The following is a 25,690-nucleotide window of genomic DNA, read 5'->3' on the forward strand; positions in this document are numbered from 1 at the left end:
TCCAGCTCCCCACCAATATAGCGGTGCAGAAGAAAGGCACATCAGGGAGAAATTCCCCTCTTCTCCACCCCTGCGCTCCCGCTAACGCCGTGGCGGTGGCGTGGAAATCCCTCCCGGCGGCACGAGTCGAGAGCATCTCCCCTGTCCTCCCCCTGCTCCTTCAACCTTTGCTCTTTGTCTTTGTTTCGCTTCACCCTTCCTCCGGTAGCTCTCACCGCACTGGCCACAGACTTCCTTTAGGTCAGCCCAGCTGCAGCTGCAACACAACTTGCAGCCAAGTCGCAAACACTGTTGTGCCACTGAGACTGCCCCGGAGGAGAGAAATGCCAGCCCGAGATTGATGGCCCGCTCAGGTAAGATGCTTTTGGCCAACCGCCCTTCGTTTGCCCGGGTAGCCCAAATAAAAGATGAAGCAACTCCCTGGGATCTGATTCTGCCCTTGATTCAAACCCGGGGGATTACGGAGCTGGAAGTAAAGGCAGGATTTGGATCTGTAGGATCTGGATACTGGGAAAAAAAAAAAAAAAAAGTAGGCAGGAATTTCTTCTTTTACCCTGATCTGAATTCAAGGATTTGTTGCTTTTTGCCAAAACCCAGAGGCAATTGAAACACTGCTGCCGGTGCGTTGTTTCCTCTGAGGGACCAGCACGAGCATCCGCGGCGAGGAGAGAGGCCATGGACACCGCAGCGAGCCCGGCAGCCGCTCCACCTGCGGCTGTGGCTGTGGCCGAGCGCGTCCCCTCAGCGTCAGCCAGACCCGACAGGAGGGTCCTCGGTAGTGGAAGGGTAAATCCACTACCGCTCAGGGCGTTGATGACCTTCCTCGGTAAAAATACGCTTTTCTGAGTCCTCTTCCCAGCCTGGCTGCTGCTGAGGCTTTGTCTGCTGACTTAAAACCTGTTGTAGGTGTCACAGAGCTGCTCCCACACCTAGGGAGGGGGCCTGGCCCCCCTCGGAGTCTCCCCTCCCCTAGCAAACGTTAAACCCAGTTCCTGCTCCAAGTGGGTGTGTTTTGTCTCTCCTGGGTCAGTATAATTTTGCAGGTAGTTATTTTTTGGGTTTTTTTTATTTTTGTTTTTGTTTTCCTGTGGTTCCTCTGTACCAGCATGGAGAATTCAGCTTGGACAGGAGCACCATTGTGCTTCAGTGGTGGCTCTTACTAGCATCAGTGGGGATCCAGGTGGGTTGGCTGAAGGGGAAACACAAGCGGCACGACTAAATCTGAAGGAACTTTCCCTGTTATAACTGTCCTCTGAAATCTGACATAGCTGCCCACTTCATTTACCCCTTGGCCTCTCTCCTCTGAGGAGCGTGTAGCTGCAAACTCTGCATCGCAGTTGTGCTTGGATGTCTATACTCCACATCTCCCATCGCTTGTCCCCTGATCCATGGCATCCCCCCTCCCCAGCCCCCTACACCTTGGTGACAGGCTCCCCAGGGACGCATCTTCTCAGCCACAGCATTCCCAACAACCCAGACCTCCAGGGACAGATTTCACTGACAACCCATGTCCTTGCCAGCAGCCTGCCCCATAACTGGTGATTTCGGCAGCAGCACCTTCAGCCATCGCTACCATCAGTAAAAGCCTGCCCAGCCACCTAGTCGAGAAACTGCACCAAGAAACACTCGGAAGCAGATGCAAAAGACACATCATTGGGCCAAGAATGCAAAGCCTAGCAGATATAATAGTTAAAAAGTGTGCTATCTGTTGCGCCCATAACCCCAAAATTGCAAAGAAAATCATGGGAGGAATCGTAAAACAAGCAATAACTCCTGGGGAATACTGGGAAATAGATTTTACGGAATTGCCAAGGTTTAATCTGTATAAATATTTACCGGCAATGGTAGACACCTACTCTTGTTGACAGTCATCTCCAGCACCACTGTCTTCCTCCTCTCAGTCTTTCTGGCTCTTTTCCCTGCTGCAGTTCCGAGTCTTGATAGCAGATGTTGCTCACATCTCTGTTGGTCCTGATTTTTTTTTTCTAATGCAAATACATAGGACCCAGACCCTGCTGTCAGTTGAACCCTCTTGAAAAGGACCAAGTCACTTAAGGTTTCCATGTCTCACTTCTCCAGCTGCCCCCTGAGGACACCACTGACCTGTCTTCTGCGCATGGAGGTCTGTGAGTACAAAGCAGCACATCCCAGTTTGCAAATGCTGCCCAGTTTGGTTTTCTTCTAGGTTTTGGGGATTTTGGTTGCTGTGCAGTCACCCCTCAAAAATGGGACTAATTACAACAATTACCTCAAAGTGCATTAATTAATTAACTTACTTACTTACAAACCTTCTTGGTCAAAGGACAGAGGACTATTCTGAGGGTAAATCACTAGTGCAGCAATAATAGAGCCGAAACCTCGGCGTCATTGCAGCAGCGAGTGCATCACAGGTGCCCCGTCGCCAGGGGAAATTAGCCTGTTCCTGCTCTCTCTACTGGAGTCCAGCTGAGCCCGCGGCTTCAGATTCAGTCTCCCGTGGAGCAGCCAAGGTGCCACCCGTTGTGTTTACATAGCGAACACGGGAGGTGGAGAAGAAATAATGCCTTAACAATTTTCCCTTTATTTTTTCAGTCCAGTAATCCGAGTCTCCAGGAATGCCAGGGAGACCTCTCCAGGAGATCAGAGGAGGCAGGAGATGGAGTTACAAACATTGCATCTGCATGCTGAGATGGAAGGAGGCTGAGAAATGAGGAAGACCACACACTCCTTGTTGGCCTGGTGTACAGCAGCAGCACCCTTTCCCCTACGGGGTGTAGAACACATGCATTAAAGTACACTTCGATGTGTGTGTCCTGATGGTTTTTGTATCCTCCCAGACAGTCCATCCCCATAATATTCTGGCTTTTTCGTACCTGCTGGCTGCTTGGCAGCCCCATCACACACCGCTGGGTGCAGGGCGCTGCTGCCATGAAGGACTTGGTTAAGCACATGGTGCTGAAGACACACCCGTGCCAGGAGTGTGGCAAATCCTTCAGCAAGAAGGCAAACCTGAAGAGACACCAGCGGATCCACACAGCAGAGGACCTCTTCACTTGCGGGGAGTGTGGCAGGCGCTTCACCACCCGGGGCCACCTCACGACCCACCAGAGCATCCACACAGGAGAGAGACCCTTCTGCTGTGGGGAGTGCGGGCGCTGCTTCCGCCTGGAGATATGCCTGGCCGCCCACCAGAAGACACATGCCAAGGGTGGTCCCTACCTCTGCGCCCGCTGTGGCAAGAGCCTGAGCACAAAGATCTACTTCAATATCCACATGAGGACACACACGGAGAAGAGGCCATTCGCCTGCACTGAGTGTGGGAAGAGCTTTGTGAAGAAGGGGACCCTCACTGCCCACAAGGAGATCCACAAGAGGGAGAAGCCCTTCAAATGCCCTGACTGCAGTAGGTGCTTTGGGCAAAGTGCCACACTGCTGGCCCACCAGAAGATACACCTCCGTGGGGGTCCTTTCATTTGTACGGAGTGTGGGAAGAGTTTGAGCACCAAGCGGTATTTCAACGTCCACCAGAGGAACCATACCAAGCAAAAGCTGCTCGAGGCACACATCAATGGTGTATCTCTCCAGGTCATCCAGATTAAAGAGGAGCCTGATTTTGCCTTCAGGTCAGAGGAGAATATGCCCCATGAAGGAGATGTAGCCCAGGGGTGTAGCATACCTAGAAACCCATCTAATCCAAAAAGCCCTCCTTGGAAAATCCAGATGAAGGAGGAACCAGGCGCACCCACTGATGACACAGCAAACATTACTGCAATAGCCTGCCAAAAACTTTACATCAAGGAAGAGCCACCAGAAAACCCGGACTATGGAAAGCTCTTTGATCCAAAGATCCCACTGATGGCTTTACAGGGGAGACAGCTTAAAAAGGAAGAAGATGCTGATGGGCAGCATGCATGGGAAGTCAGTAACCGGGTTCTCCATGTGAAGGAAGAACCACAGGAAAGCATTGAGTTTGGGATGTATTATGGCCAGAAGCCAAACCTCTGTGCTATGCAGAGGATCCAAATTAAAGAGGAACCTGGTGTGGAGGCCAACCACCAGGAGAGCCAGAGCCCAAAAAGGAAGCAGAAGAAAGGTTATCAGCCCACCAAAGAGGGGGTGATGGAGAACCGGGAGAAATCCATGTCCAAGAAAGATCCCTCAGCAAAAGGAGGTCCCAAGGGTGAACGGATATTCCCCTGTCCCGAGTGTGGGAAGAGTTTCAATCAGAAATCAAACCTGACCAGACACAGGAAGATCCACACGAGCGAGGGGCCATACAAGTGCAGCGAGTGCGGGGAGAGCTTCCGCATGAACCGCAAGCTGGTCCGCCACCAGCGAGTCCACATGAGCGAGCCCTTCAAATGCACTGAGTGTGGGAAGAGCTTCACCCAGCGGTCGAATCTGGTTCGGCATCAGAGGATCCACACCAAGGAGGAGCCCTACCAGTGCCCTGAGTGTGAGAAGACCTTCAACCAGAAGGCCAACCTCTTTCGTCACCAAACAATCCACATCCGCATGGGGCCTTGCAAGTGCACCAAGTGTGGGAAATGCTTCCCCCAGAAACGCCACCTTATTAAACACCAGCTGCTCCACTCCCGAGGTGGGGCCTATAAGTGTGGGGTCTGTGGGAAGCGCTACCGGCTGAAGAAGTACCTGAGGAGGCACCAGAAGATCCATGCACGGGAAGGAACTGCTCCCTGTGCAAAACAGGGGGAGGCAACAAGGACCTGCAGTGGACCCCACCACACTGAACAGAGAGCACTGGCCCCCATGAATAGTGAAGAGGAGAGCTGAGCGGGTCTGGTGCCCGCTCCTGGGAGAAAGTCCTTTGGGAAAGGGGAGGGATGGAGATAAACTCTGCTCGCCTTACGTGTGCAGTATCTAGGGGTGGGGAGGTCAACCTGAGGGGAGAGTGAGGTTGAAACCAGTGCTGGAAACCAGTCCTCTGCAGCTTTTCTGAGGACAAGCCTCACAGCTGTGGGACGGGTCTGGAGAGCCAAACCTCTTCAGAGCACTTGGAGATGGAGAGACAAGAGTTTGGCATCCTTCGTAATGGTATGCTTGTGCCTCTAAAGGCTGCCAAAGTTGTGGATGTCAAAATTGTCTTGTGTGGGAAATATATAGCCAGGAGGACTAGGTAGGATTTAGTTTTATTACATTACTCCATTTCTGAGAAAGCTGAAGGGAACCTCTCCGATCTAGGCAAGGATTTAAAGCAAGGGCCAACTCTCTTCTTTCCCCTCATGTAGCTCTGATCCACACCTTGACCCTACTGGGCTGATGGACCCTAGTCAACTGGGTGGTACAGATTTGGGAGAAACTACAGCCAGCCAGACCAGGGTTTTAAGCCTTGAATCCTCCAAACCAGGCTCCCAAATTGGCTTAAGCCAGGTCCCTAAAAGTAAGTTATGCAAAATCGATGACTTTTTCCAAAGCTAGACCAAAGGCCAGCAGATTGTATTCTGGTTTGTGCCCCCACAACCCCACTGCATGGGTGTAAATGAGAGTGACTTTTTCTACCACGGAGTTTTACACCTCTGATGAGCAGGTGGCTTTGCCACCACAAGTCCCAGAGGCATTGGTGACTTCATCAGCTTGAGCCAACACAGCCACCTGCTTCCCTACCTGTTACTGTGAAGCTCTTGGTGGGATATTGACTTTATTGGGCATGATTTAGGGAATTCAAACCAAGCAGCAGGAATAGTTGAAGTCTTCAGACTTTATGGACTAGAGAACTGGAAATTATTTCCTTGTTGGGATGTTTTCCCTTCCTCTCCCTGGTGTAAAGGGGACTCAAAAGCATGGACAGTTCAGCAGTCTTTATTGCTCACTGCTGATGATTTTGTTTGAGTGTTCCTGGTCAGATGGATCTTTGTGTCTTGAAAGTCCCTGGTGAAGCAGAGATGTGGGGGGAATCCACAATCCCCTGAGTCACTCCCCAAGATTTCTCTGCAGTACTGCTACGTGGCCACCTGGGCACTGCAGAGCAAAGACGCATATTAGGGGTCGTTGTGTTGCTGTAATACGTAGAGTCCAAGAGGCAAGTGGAAAAATGTTCCATGGTGAAATAGTAGCTCTACCTCTCTGGTTTTGTGCAGGAAAAGAAGCCCTCTCCCATCCCCAAGGCACACACCACTTCCTTTTCCCAGGACATGTTGCAGATGGCATCCTCTTGGAGCCATCTGAAAGTCATGCAGTATGACTTTGGGCAACTACCTGCTGTGGTGCTTCAGACCCAAGCTGCTGATTGTCTGCACCGCCTACTCTGGAGCAGCTGTGTCTCCAGGCAGGGAAACTGAGGCATGGAGGGAAGGAAAGGAACAGGACAAATTGCACTTGAGCTGCACTTGAGCTTTGCCTTTACCAGCTACTTGGACACCATTGGGTTGAGGTGTTTTGACGCAGTGGCTCAAGCCCAACACTGAGTGCAGCTGCCAAACCCCAAGAGCACAGAGTAATTTTGGTGTTTAGACTCCCTCAGCCTTTGATATAGTCAGGCCCAGGATGTGATTTCAAACAGCAAAGCAAGTCTGGCATCCTCTGAAGGAGCCTGCCTCTGTCCTCTCACATATAAACTGTAGCCAAATTGATATGAAGCTTCCCCTCAGATCCGTCTACCCTGGTGGAGATTCATTTCTGGGACAGAAAAGGCAGACATATAGGGGAAAACAACAAGTTTAAGATGTTCTCGGGGAGTCTAAGGGACATCCTTGTTAGAGAAATGGGTCTGGGCCATATGGTGGGTAGATACTTCACTGCAGGACTGGGAAATTATGTTCCTTGGGAAGAATATGGCTGAGCCAAACTAGCAAAGCAAAACAGCCTCTGTCAGGCTTGCTGAGGGGCAGAGGTACAGCAGAGCCCTCCAGTGGGGAGAAAGCAAGCACCAGATGGCTGTCATTTATTTCCTTTTCATTAGCCTAGCATAGGGCTGTAGAGGTTTATACCAGGAAAAGGAACTGGTATGAGAGGTTTGCCAGTTGTATTACTGTGTCCTTGCACATGGAGAGGGCAGTGAGTCAACGTCAGTAGCTTTCCTGAACATCACTGGATCTTCCACCATTGACCATGGCCAGTGTGGGTGTCCCAGCTTCTGGGGAAAATCAGGGCTGATAGTTTGTAAAATCTCCTCAATAAAGTAAATGTTTAAAGAAAAAAGGAAACAAAGTGAGCCTCTTTTCTGTTTTGTTTTGTTTTGTTTTTATAAGCTATCACTGAGAGAACCACACTACGTTCTACCCACAGTGCAGCAGGTGAACAATGCCAGAGCAAGATGCATACCAGTGGTAACCAAATGGATGTTGTTGGTGAAGAGCCCTCCGGGCTCTGCTGACTGCGTGGACCAGCTCTCCACCACCTCTGCTGAGAGCTCAGACCTCCACATACTGGCCCCAGGGCTCCAGTCAGTGACCCACACATAGGTACCATGTGAAGTGCCCTGGGGTGTCTGCATAGGACTAGAAGGACACAGGCCTTATGGGAGGCCTTGACCTTTCTGGAATAATCCCAGCTCCATGAGAAAAAATGGATTTATCTGAGGATTGAACAAAGCCAAATCCTCATCCCCCAGTAGCAAAATAGCCTTCATCCTTTTCTCCCTAGACCCATTAAAAGGGCTCCCAGATAATAATAAAATGCTCAAAATCTAAACCATTGCCTCCTTCTCCACTGCACAGATGTTATACAGAAAACCACATCTGTAAGCATTCACTGAGCAGTTTCAGTCACCAAGTGAAAAGGATGCTCACAAGGTCTGATTTTGCCTTCAGGTCTATACAATAAATTCAGCATGGTCAAGCTGAAACCAATGGAGTTAAATCAAAGTAAAAGTTATGTTAACGAAGAGAGATCCAACCATTGATGACTTTTTAAAAGAAATCTGGTCTTGCACAGTGGGTCAGGTAGGGCTTGTCTTGAGACAATTGCTGTCCTGTTTCTAGCCATGCACATTGTTTCTGTGGATTTCAGGAGGAATTTGGCTGTGGGACTTTTTTTGATCACCTCGTTGACTCATTGACTATCTGTGTGTATCATCTCAGCATCAGTTCTGTCTCCAGCATTCAGCATGGCCTGTCTGAAGGATAGATGGAGACAGGCTGCGTTGGGGAGCACTTGCGCAAGAGTGCGTATTTTGTGCTTCGATGGGACGCATGGAGCTGATTGGCACTCAGCGTGTTCTGGTATGGTGGGAATGAGAGGGTCTTTGGGGCCAGAGCAAACATCTGCTCCGACATAAGTGCCCTGGGATGTTTACTTGCCCTTTGAGAATGTGATAGTTCCCATGAGAACTTCTTTGAGAATTCCAGGCTGCAGGGAGCCTGGTGTCCCCACAGATGGGAAGTGAGGAGAGGAAAAAGACCAGGGTGAAAACTGGGTGAGCAGCAGCACACTCAGTATCACATCCTTCTACACATGCTTTATCTGTTCACTTTGGACTAGCAGCCTCCGTGGGGAATGAGTATGTACGTACCACCACCACCTTAGCTACCTCTCATCCCATCCAGAGCCAAACTGATCCAACAAGGTAGCACCACGTGGGACCAGGTTATCAAGCTGAACTGCCTGTAGCCAAGGCACACTTGGAGCCACTGCCTCCATCTCCTGACTCAAAGCACAGTCCCTCCCTTGAAAGTGATTTCTTGTGCTGGAACAAAGCAAAGGTGAGAGATCTCCATCAAAGGACCAAAGCTTCTGACCAGTCCCCACATGCAGATTTTCTGAACAAGGTCATAGAAAAATCTGTGATCTCCTTTGCTAGGGTGAGTGTTAGCCTGAAAACAAGAGCAGCCCCTGTGATGGGGTAGGTGATGTGGGCAGTGCTCTGCTAATGGCACAGGAGGTGACTACAGCCCATTGCTATCCTTTGTAAAAGGACTGCTGCCCCACGGGAGACATTGCAGAGCCCCACTGCTCACTCTTTTTTTCCACCCCAAGCTGATTTCTGTCTCTTCTGCTTCTGTCTGGCCTCTTCCCTGGGGAGCTGCTGTTTAAAGGACACCAGCCTCCTCCAAGTCACTGCAAACTGAAGGCAGAAGTAGGAAGCAGAGATCTGGAGATCCCTCCCTACCAAGTCACAAGATTTTCTCTTTTTTCACCATCTGAAAAATAAGATAAGATGCTTTGCAACTGGAATAAGATACAGACTGTTCTCATTTCTACATGTGTGTTGGCCTCTGAGGAACAAAACAGACTGAACAGTGAGGGTCTGAACGTAGAGGACAACTTCTGCTAGGAGAGTAACCGGGGTTTGAAGTCATGCAAGAACAAGCCATAGTTATACCTGTGCTGAAGTTCACTCGCCCTTAGACATGTCTGCAGAGCAGAAAACCAGTCCCTGCAGGAGAGCTGGGAAGAGCACTGACGTGAGTTCACTCTGGGGAGAAAGGGCTTGGGAAAGTAAATGTTGATCTTGTGAACTACAAGCTAAGCAGCCCTGAAAACTAGTTATTCCTAGTCACTGCTCAAAGCGTTGGCCTAGGGCTGCAGGCAGAGATTGCTTTTGCTGCACAGATGAGCTGCAGTGCGTTGTGCATAGTCAAGGGCACACGCTTATTCAGCCAGCATTGCAGGGCCCAAAACTTCCCCGTCAGAGTGGACAGGCAAAGCAGCAGAAAAAAACCTTGTGCCGAAGAATGTGTTACTTCGATCAGGTTAATTTATAGAATAACTTTAACCAGCTCGGGGTAGGTTGAAGAACAGAGAGAGGAGGGGGGGAATGTGAAGTATGGAAGAGGTGACTGTAAAGCCTCTGACTGGATGGCAAAAATGAGTTGTGCATCAGATCTAACAACATGAAGGAGAGACATAGAGCCCGGGAAACACCATGAAAACCTGGGTTTCCCTGCGGGAAGGTGTTAGATCCAGATCAAATCTTACTTACAGCTTTGCCTGGTTGTATTAAGTTAGCTTATTATCAATGACTTCAGGCTACATTAAAGCCCCGTGTTGGCTGATGACTCCATTTGCTGCTCATGGCGGGGTGAAGGAGGAAGGAGCTTGTGGGTGCTCCTGCACCTTCCTGGGTTCTTGTTCCTCTCTTCAAAGCATCACCTGCTGTTGTTTTCCTAGGCTGACCATCAGGGTCCTGAGGGCACCAGTAAGCCTTAATGGCCCTGACCAACCCCAAATGAAGCTTCTGTCCAGCCCGCTATGTCCAGCCCCTGAGAGACTGTACCCCATGGGCACTGCCTGCACGAGGGTCCCCATGGCTCCCCACCCCTCGGGGAGCAGCCAGCCCTCACTGCTCCCAGGCACAGAGACAGGGTGTGTGGGGCTGTGAGAGGGAGGCAGCAGGAGAGAGAGGGGCTGCATGGGCACACAGATACTACGGTGTTCCCAAAAGCACCCGTAATCCTCTCTGCCTGCATCTGTGCGCAAGAGCTGAAGTGCAGGAAGGAAAGATAAATCAGGAGAGCTCATTTCCTGAGCGTGAGCCCACGTATGGTCATTGTTACAAGCTGATGTTTAATTGCAAAACCCTCTAACCATCCCCTTGCATGCCTGCCTCTGTCTCCAGCTAAGGGTTCAGGTGTGACCAGAAGCTGAGGAGCTTGTGATGAATTTCCTTGGACAGACCACCCAAAATCAGGTAGCTCACACACACAGAGACACACACCAGCCCTATGGATGTAACAGGAAAGAGTGGAAAACAAGTCACAGATCAGCATCCCTTCGCTCACTCTGCAGGCAACGGCATCTTAAAGGCACAAGTGGGGCACAGCTGATCTCTCCGAGACTTTCCTCCTGTCCATAAAGCGGTGTAGGGTAGAAATCACCCCAGACCCTATAGGTGTTCCTTATTGCTTGTCTCTATTAAAGCCCAGGGGGACAGAGCATGGGGAGCACCTCTTCCAAGCAGGAGCTGTAGAGGTTCATCCTTTGCTTTTTCAGCCCTCTGGCATGTCCCCACCTTATGGTCCTGGGGAAGAGAGGTGCTCTCAGGGACCACGGATGCACCTAGCCCAGGTGGTCTGGAGCCCTATTCCTGCAGCACTGTCTGCCTCCCTTTGAGTCTCTTTCTCTCCTTTTTTTCCTGGATAGTTTTTGCAAGCCTTTGGCACAGGTTTCCTGTGGCTCAGCACTTCAGCCCCTGTGATTAGTTGTGTGTCAGAATGGGACTTCTTTTAACTCTGAAAGACTTTCTTGTTAAATATAGGACAAAATCTGTAGCAAAGACAATAGCAGTCTACTTTTCATTTTAACGTCTCCATGCAAGTAGTAAGCCTGATCCATCTTTAGCTCTACATAAGGGGGCCCCTTTCTGCTCACCAAATTGCTTGCAGATGCTGGGGGCTCAGATCAGCTCAGCTGCTAACGCATAGCCTAACATTGCTTAACTCCACTCTGCTTGCTTTTCACAAATTAATCGCCAAGCACCCAGCATGGAAAGCGGCAGAGGGCTGTGAAGGTCTGTGCTGGTATTGCATGCCAGCATGGTCAGCCACGTTTGAGGAGAAAAGGCATTCTGCTGCCCTCAGCAAGACAATTCCCAGTGTTTAGCCCCAGTCCGCAGGGGACTTTTGGACAGCAGACATGTAATAGCAGCATTATACATCTGTGCAGTCTGAACATGCCCTCTATACCCACATGCTCCCGTGTGTAGCTCTGCCAAAGTGAATCCCTCATCCAGCAGTATAAAAGTATTCAATTCTGGTAAACAAGCGTCGCCGCAAAGAGTGGGCCAGGCTCCACCAGAGACGCTGTGCAGGGTGGGGTAGCCAAGGACCGCTGTCGAGCTCAGGCTGTGTAGGAGCATCACTGACAGCCCAGCTCTGCACGCCCTCCTGGAAATGGCTCCAGCTCCTCAGCAGTCTTAAGGCTTAGGCCACGGTGGGTTAAACTGGGGTTAAAGCACTTGTCCCCCTGTTACGGTCTCCTCTTTCCATCAGTATAATTTGGAGACACTTGAATTTAGGTGTCTCCTAATTTAACCATCCTACCTCTCAGCTGAATCCCAACCAAGGAGTCAAAGGCCTGAATTCACCCTGGCTGACTCTTTGACCATGAGCTGGAAAGGGGCCAAGAAGCATTTTAATGTACAGGAGGAAAGGAAGTTTCTGGTCCTCTGGAAGTTTTTTTTTCACTTTACTATGAATTCATGAAGTCTTCAAGCTGACAAAAAAGGGGTAAATTAGGAGAACTAATTGTAAAGCCAGCAAAAACTTTTGAAAATTTTTCAATCTTCTTACTTCAAAAATAAATGCAAGCTTTACATTTTGGTAGGTTGGAAGTGCTTTTCTTTCCCTTAGAAGGCGTCAACCCTATCCTAAAAAAAAAAGTTTCTTTATGGGGTGAAAGTAAAAGATATTCAAAGGTTTCTTTAGATTTGTGTTTCTTTTCCAGGAAAAAAGGTTGAAAAAAATTTTTTTAAGTTTACCTGGAACAAACTCTTGGCTTGACAGCAGATCAGATACTACCACATATTCATCCACGTCTACTTTAAATAAAGGGCTCTTCAGATTTCCTAAGTGCTTAAATTAAAATGGGTGAATGAATAAGGGGTGTAAGTGCTTTCGATGGAAATAACAGCATGCATGTTTCTAAGAGTGCAACAGCAAGAAAGGGTGGCGGATGTGACCAAGCCTGTTGTATTCCCTTGGTTGGCTGCAACCAGAGCTGTGGTCAGGAATGAAAGAGGGAATAAAACAAGCAATCTCCCTTCCAAATAAAGTAAATATATAGGCAAAATTTGGAAATGAACTGTAGCAGAGGCAGGGGCAGAGGGGATAACTCAATGCCAGGGCACAGAGCTGAACACAGGAGTCCCAATATCAACCTCTGTTTGGTGCTTTCTACATCAAGCCCCAGTTCCCGCTCTTTGTTTTAGCTAGGGCAATTCAAGCACTTACTCCATAAATTACAACTCTGGATGTGCCTTTTCTCCAGCTTTGGCACTGAGATGCAGCTTTATTTCATGTCTTGCCCAGCAGGTTTACGGTGTGGTGGTCTGAAGAAAGTAGAAGCATCATGAAAGGGACGCTAAAAATAGGAACCAGACCAGGAATTGAAATGAGGAAGGAGAAGTGAGAGCTTCCCCCCAAAAAATCTCAACAAAGCTGAAAAAAGACAAGAATAAACGTACGTTGGCTGGAAACACAGTAGCTGGAAACATTCATTCCTTGGCAGCAAAGCACCTGGCTCTGCACACCAGCCCACTCTTCTGGGGAAAGCTAGGAACCAAGAACATGTCCATGTGGCCTCCAGACCCTCCAGACACCCACCTAGGACTGTGCACGCCACGTGGGAAAAACAAAGGCAAGGACGCATGAAGGACACTCCACCAGTAAAACCACTGGGGGGAAAGCAAGAAGGAGCAGAAAAAACCCCAAGCATTGTGAGGAGGTACACCGTATCAAGCCCTGAAGACACACAAGTGTATCAGTGTCGTACATGTGGGAAGAGCTTCTTGAAGAAGAGAAATCCACTGGAGGAAGGTCCAAAGTTGTCTACAGGGTTGAAAGGAGATGCACCAGGACCAAGCAGCATCCTTTGCAAGGAGCAAGACAAGCAAGGCCAAGGAGGCACGGTCCCCAGGGCAGGGAGATCCATGCCAAGCCTTATGAGACCTTCGCGGTGGTGTACCAGGTGGTGCAGGTCCCCCGATAAGAGTGGGGATATAGTGAGCTAAAACACCCGCCGTGAAAGGTGGCCCAGGCTGCTCATCTCTGCAAGAGGCTGTGCTTTGTCCTCTCCGTGGTCACGGTGTCTGGATGACCAGAGGGGGTTGGGGATAGCCAGGGTGAATGCAAATGTGAAGGTTGCACAGGATCCCTGGCAGCCACTGTCCTGGGGTGGTGAAAATCAGTGACGCTGATTTGCTCCCCTTCAGACCTTGAACTATGCATCCAGATTTCTTCATGTCTTCCACCACCTGTCAAAATAGAGAGAAAAGCTCTTTGAGAGGTGATTCGGGATATCTGATTAAGTTTTTTTCCCCTGAATCACCTTCTGAAGAAACTTGTCCCTCTCAGTGAACCAGAAGGGACCCAAGCTCTCAGCCTGTGTTCTGCATTTTGGGCTGCCATCACCTCTGGGCCCCTCCTACTCCATGGATGAGAGTAACAAAAAAATCCCAGCCTTGTCCAGGACCCAGCAGAATCAGAGTCAGGCCCATCCGTATTCTTACATTATATTTTGTTTTTCTTGTGCTTGTAATAAAAACCAAGAGGACCTTGATCCATACCTTACTTTCAGTGACCATGGTTGCAAAGTCTGGAATGAATCTCTTCCCAGATGAATGGCAGCTGCAGCGTCCCCAGCCCTTGCCCCTTGTGTCTGTCTCCCCAGTTAGTTAACTGTGTCCCTGCTGCCCAGTTTTGTGGGAGGTAGACTTTAATTCATCATTTCCTCTTCCATCCCATTCCGTGAGGTCTTTACCCATCTTAGATCTATAACATTTGCAAAAGAAATGAGAGCAGACCTTAAGAGTTTGAGGTGGGAGAGATGGAAAAGAGGATTTAGCTGCCTGGAGCAGTGGAACACTCTTAAAGGATTTTTCTTATTTTTGTTTTTTTCAGGGTGCTTTCCAAAGCCATCCAGCTAAATTGACTCATCCTGTACCTGCAGTCCCATTCAAGGGATCGCGGCCACAGATGGTGGCAAGAAGCAGGACACCCCTTTCAAAGGCTCTTCACTGCTAAATGAGTGTAACAGCAGCGTGAAGTTGCTACCCCCCATCCACCTGCATTAGGGCAGATGATGCCTCCATACCTGGTCTTCACCAGGACAATTTGTCAACCGAGGCACCACATATCACCCCCCATTGAGGACAAGAAAGGTATCTGGTGCAACAGCATAAGGTCACAGATATCAGAGGACTTCACTTCTCCTTTGCCTGGGGCTTCCCCTTCAATTAGTCAACTGTTTTAATCTGCCTGCGTCACCTCACTTCCTTAACTAAAAAAACCCCAAACAAAACAAAAAGAGAACATAAAAACATCCACTTTCTCCTGGGTTTTGTCCTTCTCTATTTTGTAACTGGGAAAAGAGAACCAAAGAGAATGACAGTGTCACTCCTTTTTGTGGTCACTTGGCAAGCCACTTGCGAGCCAGGAGTGTGACATGGGGCGATCCAGAGGGACCAACTTCCTACCCAAAAGGTCCAGAAAAACTGGAGCTGTTTTTTCCAAGGTTTCAAAAATGGGATATAATAATATTATTTTTCCTGAGGATACTAAATTCACGTAAAAGACAGAAATAATAGTTACAGTATTTCAGCTCAATTTTAGAGATGGGGAAACTGAGGCAAAACTTTGGATCTACACAAACTTCCACAAGCAACCTACGTCAGATGCACACCCTCATCCTTCTTTTCTGTTCCACCATGTCATGCTTTGAAACAGTTGTGGACTCATTTCATCTGAACAATGATGTCAGGAGACATTGGTTTGGCTTCCAAGTGACACCAGTGAGCACATATTTGCAATCAGAAAACACAAGGAGCAGAAAACACGCGACCACCAACACAGGCTGAACTCCTTTTTTACAGTACAATTATTTTCATTTTTTAAAAATCACTATTTCTTTAAAAAGTCCTAATTCTGAGAGTGTGTTCCCCCAGCACTTTACCCTGTACCACCCAAGCTGCCGTCTGCAAGTTGCTAGTGATAAGCAGCCAGGCAAAGTGGCTGTGTCTGTATGAGTAATTCAACTGAGCCGAGGACACTTCTCCAGCCTGAGGGCACCGAGCTGGCTTGCACCCATACATCTAAACTCCATTCAGGATGGCATCATCCAGCTCTGCCCTGGGACTCATCCCTGGCTCCAGCTCTGACTCAGGCTAAAAGTTTCAGGTAAAGACATGAGAGTTGAGAAAATTGTGCTCTAATGCCCAGGAACATCACCATTTGTTTCAGAGGCATGGCTTGAGTTTTCCATCACCCTGAATTAGCACATGTTCAGCAGCCACCAAATGCTCCAGGACCTGCTATGTGATCCAGACTGGCAGGCCCATGGATTTACTGTGGATTTCTGTAAGCATCAGTGCTTCTGGTTATAGCCACAGCCTAATCCAGGCAGCCTGCTAACTTGCGAAGCGCCCAGGAACTGGCAGTCCGGCCTCCCCTGGGAGCTGGAGACTCACAAGGGGACTCAGCCAAATGGAGGAAACAATTTTCTTGGACTCACTGGGTGGAGACCCCCTCCGCCATGCCTAGTAGAGGATGCAGACCTGGGCTCTGCCACTGTCTCACCAAATGTCCTCTTTCAAGTCGCCTCACTGCATTTCCCATTTGCCAAGTGGTTTGAGTTCCACAGACAAAAAGGTCATGGAAGAGGAGAGTAGGATGGCTTTCCTTGCTTACACAACTCTAAGGAGGGGTCAGCCACACGAACAGAGAGTGAAAGCATCCACACAGAAGGCTCGGATGTACGTAATGGGGACTTCTAATGCAAAGCAGTTCAGTTCAGCTGCCTAAAAATAGCCATTAAAAAAGAGAACTAATGTAAATCAAAAGCTCTTTCCAGCTTTCTGCAGCGTGGGCACTGCATTTCCCTAAAACAGCCCCCCAGCCACCAAACGTAGGCATCCTCCAAAGCGAAGGGGCGAGCAGCATCCCCGGCAAGGACTACAGCTCCCAGGAGCCCGCAGCCCAGGCAGCGCCTGTGCGGGACCGGGCGCTGGGCAGCCAGGCAGGGGTACGGGCAGGGAGGCAGCGCTGGCTGGGGATCCCCCCACCCATGCCTGAGAGGTTTTAGGGCTGCTGTTTCCTACCCCCAAGCCCCTTCTCTCCCTGACCCAGCTCCCCTTTCTCTGTCTCTCCTCCCCCGGTAGTTTTTACATCACTGACACAGACTTCCTGTGAGTCAGCACCAGCAGACATGAACGAAGTAGCTGGAAGATGAAGAAGAGCTCAAAGTGGGTAGAAATAAGAAAATTTGGCCAATGACACTTGGACACTTCCAGACCTGCGTGCTGCTGAGGGAGATGGGAGACAGGTCAGTAAATGGCTGAGCTGGGATGGCTGGGGCCAGGACGGGATGCTCAGGGCTGAACCCCTCCATGGCGTCTGCATGTGTCCCGCAGCATCCCGGGGCAGCAGCAGGACATCTCTGGAAGATGGGGCCGCTGCTGCGAAGCCGGAGTATTTGTCAAGGTTGGCTGTGGTGGAGCAAACTGCCCCGGCTGGGATAAATCGCCTCGCTTGTCTTTCTCAGGCTGAACCCTGCCTGAGAGATCTGGCTAGCTCCCATGGCTGGAGGCGACCAGTGGAGTCAGACACACAGCTGGTCCTGCTTGGCATGGGAGCAAACCGGCTAAACGCAGGGAGCAGGTACAGCAGCACAACACGGGAAGGGGCGTCCATCCTTTAAAATCTGGCTAAAACCAATGCTTCTGGGGCATCTGTGCGACAAGTGCTTTCAGGAGTGATGGAGGCACGGGTAGGAATGAGTTAAGAGTTCCGGTCTCTGCCTTGCGAGGAGGAGCTGTGCCTGCCTACGCCTGTGTCTGTGTGTGTGTGCTGGTGTGGGGGTTATTCCCAGTGAAAGGAGCAGAGCAACAGCTGAGGAGCTGCTCCCGTTCCTGTGTTTCACAAGCGAAATTCAGGCAGCTGTGCTGACATGCAGCCACCTCCGGGAAAAACAGCCCAGCGCATGGAACAGCCAGAGAGAAAAGTTTGCCCGGAGTCATCTCTGGGCTGGGAAAAGTTGGTCGCCGCAGAGAGTAAAAGCAACCTCCATTTCTCAGCCTAACTGAAAGGTCCCCGGAGAACATCTCATGCAACACCCATCCTTTCTCTTGGTGAGAAAGGAGCAGAGGTGCTGCAAATGCCCTGGGTCCCTGCTGGGATGGTTGGATCAGGGCTCCCTTTGCCTAGCTGAGGGGTTGGGCAGGGGATTCTCAGTATGCCTCATCACTTTGGGGCACTTGGGAGTCAAGGAGCAGGGGAGGAGAGAGTTTTGGCTGGCTGGACCACCATCAGGGACCCCTCCCCAGGAGCTGCCCCAGATAAGTTCCCGGGGCAGTTTATTGCTGGCTCTCCCATGAAGAAAGTCTATGGCAAATGGGGTTCTTCTTCAGCCTGGACTTTTCATGTAGTTGGGTCAATAATGCTGGTGGTGGTGTGGCTGCACCCTTCATGGGTCAGGTGTGACAACCTGCAAATTGAAGCCGACACCAAGACAAATCTGGACCTTTGGGAGTCCAACCACAGGGCAAGGCGACAGGGGAAGGAGTTGAGTCCTTGCTGGAGGACCAGGAGGTCCTACCAGGAGGACCTCACTGTCCATTCAGACATCTTCCTGGCCACCAGCACCAGCAGCCTTGCACAGGCTCTGGTGTCTGCCCTGGTGCTGCACAGGGAACTGAGGACATCGGTATGCGTTTCACTTCTGCCTCCAGCTGGTCTAGCTACAGCTGTGACCCAGATGTCCCTGTTCCCTCACCGAGTTGGACACGACACAAAATCTCTAGAGAAATAAGTGGGCACCTGCCGAGGGACGGGAGTCCCCACAGGGTTCACAGCCAGATGAGCCTCAGACAATGCTCGGGCAGTTCTGTTTCGCAGATGTGAGATTTCGGTGGTGCCTGGGGAGCGCAACGTGGTATGTCCCAGAGATGAGCAGCTGTTTGCTCATCCTCAACATTTCCCCCTGTGGTCCCAGAAGGTCCCTCTCTGCCAGCGCACCGGAGGCACAGATGATCTCAGTGACCACTCTTCACATGGGACATGTCAGACCAGGCCCCAGCCCCTGGTCTGAGCATCGTGGCTCAGAGCAGGGATTGCACCACCCCAGGGATCCTCCAGAAATGGGTCTGGGTGTGCCCCTCACCAAGAGGGATTTAATTCTAGAGGTGCTGATGGCCATGAGTTGGTCCCTGATGGTTATGACCACCAGCATTTACCACCCCTCTGAAGGAAAAGTGATGTTGGTTCCTGCTCAGAGATCAGCACAGCAAGAAGAGCCCCCCCAAACCACCAGTTCCTTGTCATGAGTACCTGGAGATGTGGAGAAACTCCAGCCTGTGCCAGATAGTTCCAGCAACCCCCTTCAATCCGTTCCTAGATTTTACAGTCTCTTGGCCTTTGGTTTTACTAGAATTAACTAAGCTTGGCTGGGCTTTTATTTATGATTTTCTTTTCCATGTGACAGCTTACCACACTAAAAGTGGTTTCTTTGTTGTTTTTTTTCCCTGTTGGCCTTGACAATAACACCTGCCTTGGTTTCTTCTCAGGTTCAGCCTTCATGAAGGAAAACATAGGCTTTCATCTAAAGAAGAGTAACTCAGACCAGCACTGGCACTTTCCCATGGTCACTACCTCCCAGCAGCCCTGGCAGGCAGGGAAAGCTGGTGGCAATGGCCAGGAGGACTCCCAGTGATGCCGCCCCTAGTGAACACCACCCAAGCCCTCACCTCTGAAGAACTGGGTGATGGAACAGCCAGCCATGACACTGGAGCTCTTGGAGGTAGAGAATTTTCTCAGCCACACTCAGGAGAAGTCATACACTTGCATGATTTGTGGGGACAGTTTTAAGCACAAGGGCATCCTGGTGGCCCACCAGAAATCCCATAAGGAGGAGACAGAGGCTGATGGTTGTGAGAAGGAGGGCAATGCTGACCAGGCTGGAGAGCTGCATGACCAAGAAGCCATCAGAGCTGGAGGGGAGGCCAATGGGGAAGGCCATAGCAAGCACAGCACACAGAGTGATCCTGAGAGAAGGGAGAAGCCCCATGCCTGCACCGAGTGCGGGAAGAGCTTCAGGATGAAGGTGGACCTCACCAAGCACCTCCGGACTCACACGGGTGAGAGACCATTCCCCTGCACTGACTGCAGCAAGAGGTTCACCACCAAATCACAACTCAAGGAGCACCAGAGGATCCACACGGGCGAGCGGCCATACAAGTGCCTGGACTGTGGGAAGAACTTCACCCAGAAGTCGCAGCTCATTGTGCACTGCCGGATCCACACGGGTGAGAAGCCCTACCAGTGCAGCAGCTGCCAGAAGAGCTTCGTGGACAAGTCGCAGCTGGTGGCCCACCACCGGATCCACACAGGTGACCGTCCCTTCAAGTGTGGGGTCTGCAGCCGTTGCTTCCGCCAGAAGATCACCCTCATCAAGCACCAGCGGGTCCACAGTGCCAGGGGGGCCCAGCGGGACACCACCAGGGCCATCATGGCTGGATCCACTCCGGCAGGGGAGAAGAGCTTCTGCTGCGGCACCTGCGGGAAGGAGTTCAAGAAGAAGTCAGTGTTGGTGACCCACCAGAGGATTCACACAGGGGAGGAGCCCTACCCCTGCCCTGCGTGCGGGCGGTGCTTCCGGCAGAAGATCCACCTCGCTCGGCATCAGCAGACCCATGAGCGGCCCGATGCCCATGTCTGTGGAGCCTGTGGGGACCACTTTGGCAGCAAGAGGGAGATGCTGCAAGACCACCAGGGCCGCCATCCCCAGCAGGCCCCCCACACCTGCACCACCTGTGGAAAACGCTTCAGCCAGAAGGTCGGCCTCATGGCCCACCACCGTGTCCATGCACAGAAGAAGGAGACCCCCAGTGCCACAGGGGGTGGGCAGCCCCCCACCACCCTTGGTGGCACCCACGCCTGTGGGCAGTGTGGGAAGACGTTCACCAAGAAGGGCAACCTGGCCAACCACCAGCGGGCTCATGCTGAGGGCTGGGGTCACCGCTGCGAGGCTTGCGGGAAGGGCTTTGCCAAGCGGGGGGAGCTGACCAAGCATGAGCGGACTCACACCGGGGAGAAGCCCTACGGGTGCGGGCAGTGCGGCAAGCGCTTTGCCCAGCGAACCCAGCTGGTCACCCACCAGCGCGTCCACACTGGTGAGCGGCCCTACCTCTGCGGTGACTGTGGCAAGCGCTTCGGTGACAAGTCATGCCTCACCGTCCACCTGCGCATCCACACCGGCGCCCGGCCCTTCCCCTGCCCCACCTGCGGCAAGGGCTTCCGCCAGAAGATCGCCTTGGTCAAGCACCGCCGTGTCCATGAGCGTGGCAGGGACAAGGCAGGCGGCGAAGACATCAGTGCCAACGCCAACGCCGATGCTGACACCAATGCCAATGCCAACGCCAACACCTATGCCAGTGTCAAGACCAATGCCAATGCCAATGCCGATGCCAATGCCAGGGTGGCTGGCAAAGATGAGGAGGGCCCGGCTGTCCCCTGTCAGCCTCTCCCCATTGGCGAGCGGCCCTTCTCTTGCAGCGAGTGTGGGAAGGGCTTTGCCCAGAAGGCCCAGCTGGCAGTCCACCACCGCATCCACACCGGGGAGCGCCCCTTCCTCTGCGCCGACTGCCCCAAAGCCTTCATCGACAAGTCTCGCCTCGTCGTCCACCGCCGCACCCACACTGGCGAGCGGCCCTTCCCCTGTGCTTCCTGCGGCCGAGCCTTCACCCAAAAGGTCGCCCTCACCACCCACCAGCGGGTCCACACACGGGAGCACCAGCCACCGCCAGCCCCAGTTTCCCTTGGACCCTGGGGTGAGGAGTGGCCCTTCACCTGTGCCACCTGCGGGAGAGGTTTCTGCAAGGAGATTGCCCTCATCACCCACCGGCGGGTCCACACCAAGTATGAGCCCAACCGCTGCAGCAAGTGTGGGCAGGTCTTCCCCAACAGGGCCCAGCTCCGGCTCCACCAGCCCTCCCATGCCGAGGACCGGCCATTCAAGTGTGCCACGTGTGGGAAGGACTTCAAGAGGAAGGAGATCTTAATTACCCACCAGCGGGTCCACACGGGAGAGGCACCCTTCCAGTGCTCCCAGTGCAGCAAAAGCTTCTCACAGAAGGCCAACCTCATGAAGCATCAGCTCACTCACACCCGCCGGGGCCCGTTTATCTGTTCCGACTGTGGGCAAAGCTACACCACCATTGGACATTTCAAGAGGCATCAGAGGAACCACCTCAAGAAGGAAAGCCCTCCTGGTGAGGGAGAGGAGCCCCCTGAGGACCTGGCAACCGGCCATGTGCCACCGGAGCCAGTGGGTGGCCACAGCAGCCCCATCATCGTGGTGAAGACAGAGGCTGATTCTGATGACTATGAGGTCCTACAGGTCCCATGATGGCAAGGATCAAGCACTCAGGGAGGGAAGGGCTGATGCCTGCTCACTTGGGAATGGGGATGCTGTGTCTGCCACCAAGGTCCACGATCCTGTGGGAGCTGCTCCCCTGGGAACATCTCACAGTATTTGGTGGGAGCCAGGAGTGGAAAACCTGGGAGGATCTGGACTTCAGCACACAGCAATCCCTGAATCAAACCTCCGTCAAAACTCTCTGACACAATGTGAAATTTGGGGGTGAGGGAGGGATATAAATACATATTTTGGCTTCTTTTTTATATTTTATATAAGAGTCCTCATTTCAAGAGGGTTGTTTTTTTTTTCTAACAGGAGGGCTGAGAAGCTCGGTTTTTGAAAGCAAGTAAATGAAATCTGTGATTTCGGATATATTCACATAACTTCAAGGGCTAGAGCTTTAAAAAAAATAAAAGGACTGAAAATCTCACCAAACGTTACGAAGCTTGCCATCATCGACTTCCCAGCAGGAGATGGAGCAGACCATCGTTGGTTCCTAGCCTTCCAGCAGCTGACACCAGCACTGGCTGTCCTGCAGAGTCACGTGCAGCAGTGCAGGGTCTGCTACTGTGGAAAAATTGCAGTCAGAAATAAGGGAGGATGTCATGGCCAAAGGACTCGGGGATGGGGACCCCGCTAACACCTGGGGAAGGGCCACTGAGGTCAGTAATGCTCCTTGTGGAGGGCAAACATCCACCCACATGGCCTAGTTTGCAGAGCCAGAGTAAGAGCCCTGGCTGGGAACTAACGCAGGGTTTATATGAAGACATCATTTTTCCTAGTTTAAAATAACCTCATGCACGGGTTGATTGTTCAGGATAATCCTTGGGCATATTTATTATGGAGTTGAGGGCATTCATTGCAGAGCCACAGTTTCAGAGCAGCATTTGGGAGGTTGCCAGACCTGTTTCTTGCACCACATGCTCAGTTGCAATGCCAAGATGTGGCTCCTAAACCTGAAGACCACTGGGCTGTACTGTGTACAGCCACACTGAGGTAGGAAGAAACGCTCTACAACTGTCCTCTGTGTCCCACATTTGCAGTCGTGACCACAGTGTGGGACCAGCAAAAGGTGCGTTTAATTGCTCTGCCAAGAAAAGGAGGTGTTAGGTTGCTCCCAGCGCTCCACCAACCCGGGTGGAGTCGGGGGTTAGCAGAGGCTGTTCCCACCACGGGAGCGGATGAACGTCCCCGTATCTGGCATGGAGACTCTGGCCCTACGGGCTGTGCTGTCCCATCGGACCCCTCTGCTTAGTGACGCAGAGGCCACCTCCAAGGTGCACCTCCAAGGCCACCTGGCCAAGCCAACTTGCTGTTCAGAGTGGTTTTGGGGGAGAAGGAGGAAGAGCATTGCTGGGCAATCACTTAAAGTGCCACTTCAGACTTGCCGGGGGGGTTCAGGGGCTTTTGCATCCTGGATGTGACTGCCAGAGCTCGCTTCAGCGACAGCAAGAAGGGGGTTCACCACCCCCTCCCCAGAGCTGGGTGCTCCCCATGCCCAGAGCAGCACCCTCCACCCTCCCGCTCCCTCCTTAGCTGCCAGCTTTTGCCTTCGAGGTTGCACAAAGGCGGCGAGGCACAACACCGTATCCATATAATGATAATTTTCAGTACCTGCACATGCCTTTGGAGCTCAAGCAGCCCCCCCCAATTAAAATTACCCATTGTGAAATGATCCCCTCCCCTCCGTGCTTTTAGCAGCGCTCACCGTTGCTGGACTCGGCATGCGCCCTGCGCTCCATCCCCCAGTGCAGCCCCTGCTGCTCTGCATCCTGTCCATTAAATTAATATCCTGCCATTAACTACAGCAAAGAGTTCTGATGCCACGAAGCGACAGCAGGAGCCGAAGGAAGGATTGATACACCACTATTAGCTTGCAAAAACTGGGCCAGCTTGTCTTCAAAGCCCACATGGTCACCAGATGAGCCAAATGGATAGTTACACAAAATTAAGGACAGTTTTCATTTTATTCTTTTTTTTCCCTGGTAGACCTGTTTGATTTTGAAGATTTCCTTCCGTATTTCTGTTGTTTTAATTGGCTTTTTTTTCCTGCATTTGTTTTGCTGGCAGTAAATTCATCAGCCCTAAATAGGTAGACTGATAACAGACTGTGATAATAATACTCTAAACTATTACATGAAAAGCAGGGAATTAAATTATTCACTGGAAAACAGGCCATGGTGTAAGACTGCTGCTTCCTGAAAGCTTTGTATCCTTTTAAGCTCGCTTTTTTGTGCAAGATGTTCTTGCTCCAGTAATCTTCCCACAGCTCTGCCCTATTTCTGCAAGCTAAAGAGACATGAGCTGGCACGTAGGCTCAGCCCTCGCCGACCAGTTGCCCCACCTTGTCCCTTGTTTGGGGATTTTCTCTCGGGAATTAAATGACAGCAAGGAATAAATTATCCAGCTCCCCTTTTCTAACTGATCCTGTTTTCTTTAACTCCCATTATGTCTTGCTAATAATCCTGCTGCATATAAAGAAACTTGAGCTGGGGATGATCGGAAAGCGGCTACGTACATCGCATGGCAAAACTTCTGCCCTGATTAGGTGAACTCTGATGAGTAACAGACCATGTTACTGGAGCACGGATACCAGAAGAAAAGGCTTTGCCTAAGCATCTTTCAAATAAGACCCAGGAGGACAAATAGTAGAGCATGAGCATGGCCCGGCTGGACTCTCCTTTGGGGAACAGGAGCAGCTCTGTGTTTATGAGCTGCGGTCGGGCAGTTTTCCATTGGCTTTCTAGAAAAGTTTGACTGCTGTGGGGTGAATGAAGATGAATTCTTAGTCCAACAAAGTCTCTCACCTGCAAATCATCCCAGTGTCAAGTAAGAAAATAAAACAGATTGGCAATATATCTATTTTTCCCTGTCTCAGTGGTTGTGGGTCCACCATGCTCTGGGGCTGGCTTTGTCTCACGCGAATTCATGTCTCTGCAGCACAGATGTAAACATCTGAGCCAGTCATCCCCCATGTAAAATCAAAGGAGAGAAATGGAGAGATGGAGAAAGTGCTTTTTCTGCCCTATTTAGATGTCCACTCTGGGATGAGACTCCAGGACTTCATTGACTCTACTGGCTCCATCTCCATGGGCTGCAAAGGGGAGCTGGGCTCAGAGGGAGATATCCCCATCGGTTCACGGGGTTTTTAGCCCACAGCAGCCAATCTATTCAGGAAAAAAGCAGGGGCTGTAGGGACCTGGGCTGCAACGGCCAGCGGTTATGAGACATAATTAGAGCATGGAGTCAGCACTGCAGATGCCTCTGTCACAAAAACGTCCCAGCCCTTAACAATTTGTTCGCTGCGCTGCGCCGTGCTGATGAGGCTCTGCCTGCAAACGGTCCCGGCTGCGTGTGGCTTCCCGAGGGAGTGAGCTGGTGCAGACAGGGGTGCAGAAAGGCCGGAATAATGCACACAGAGGGAGGTGATTATTTCCCAGTTATATTTTTTATGACTTTGTTTTTATTTATTGGTAGGCAGAAGGTAGCCGTGAAGGAGGCGGAGGAACTAGCAGGAGTTGTGAACACCCACTGAAATATTAACATATGATCCAATGTTATTTACTGTTCTTCCCTACATTTCTTTTTACAAAGCAAAATAAATCACATTTTGCAACTGTCCTTCTTTTTAATATCATGTCCCAGCATACTTTTGCTGTATGGGATCCTCCAGCTATGAGATTCA

The 25,690-nt window shown here is 51.1% G+C and overlaps 1 protein-coding gene and 1 long non-coding RNA gene across 2 annotated transcripts; one reads left to right on the plus strand and one right to left on the minus strand.

The window, feature by feature from the left end:
- Positions 1–244: 244 nt before the first annotated feature.
- On the plus strand, positions 245–24,556 carry LOC142405236 (uncharacterized). The gene is made up of 3 exons (XM_075492272.1): positions 245–353; positions 2,572–4,656; positions 19,636–24,556. The coding sequence occupies exons 2-3, from the start codon at positions 2,908–2,910 to the stop codon at positions 21,991–21,993; spliced, it is 4,107 nt and encodes a 1,368-aa protein (XP_075348387.1). The 5' UTR covers positions 245–353; positions 2,572–2,907; the 3' UTR covers positions 21,994–24,556.
- On the minus strand, positions 12,909–16,728 carry LOC142405237 (uncharacterized). The gene is made up of 3 exons (XR_012774103.1): positions 16,691–16,728; positions 14,162–14,366; positions 12,909–13,849 (listed from the first exon to the last, which is right to left on the minus strand). It is a non-coding gene; the product is annotated as an uncharacterized LOC142405237 (long non-coding RNA).
- Positions 24,557–25,690: the final 1,134 nt, after the last annotated feature.

This window comes from Mycteria americana, chromosome 2, assembly GCF_035582795.1.
Source record: "Mycteria americana isolate JAX WOST 10 ecotype Jacksonville Zoo and Gardens chromosome 2, USCA_MyAme_1.0, whole genome shotgun sequence".
In the NCBI taxonomy this organism is placed as follows: domain Eukaryota; kingdom Metazoa; phylum Chordata; class Aves; order Ciconiiformes; family Ciconiidae; genus Mycteria; species Mycteria americana.

Bases quoted from the DNA above. Each gene is read 5' to 3' on its own strand.
- LOC142405236 (XM_075492272.1), top strand. From the start codon at position 2,908: ATGAAGGACTTGGTTAAGCACATGGTGCTGAAGACACACCCGTGCCAG. The intron at 4,657-19,635 runs GCACGGGAAGGA...AGTGATCCTGAG, and splicing joins GGAGGCACCAGAAGATCCAT to AGAAGGGAGAAGCCCCATGC.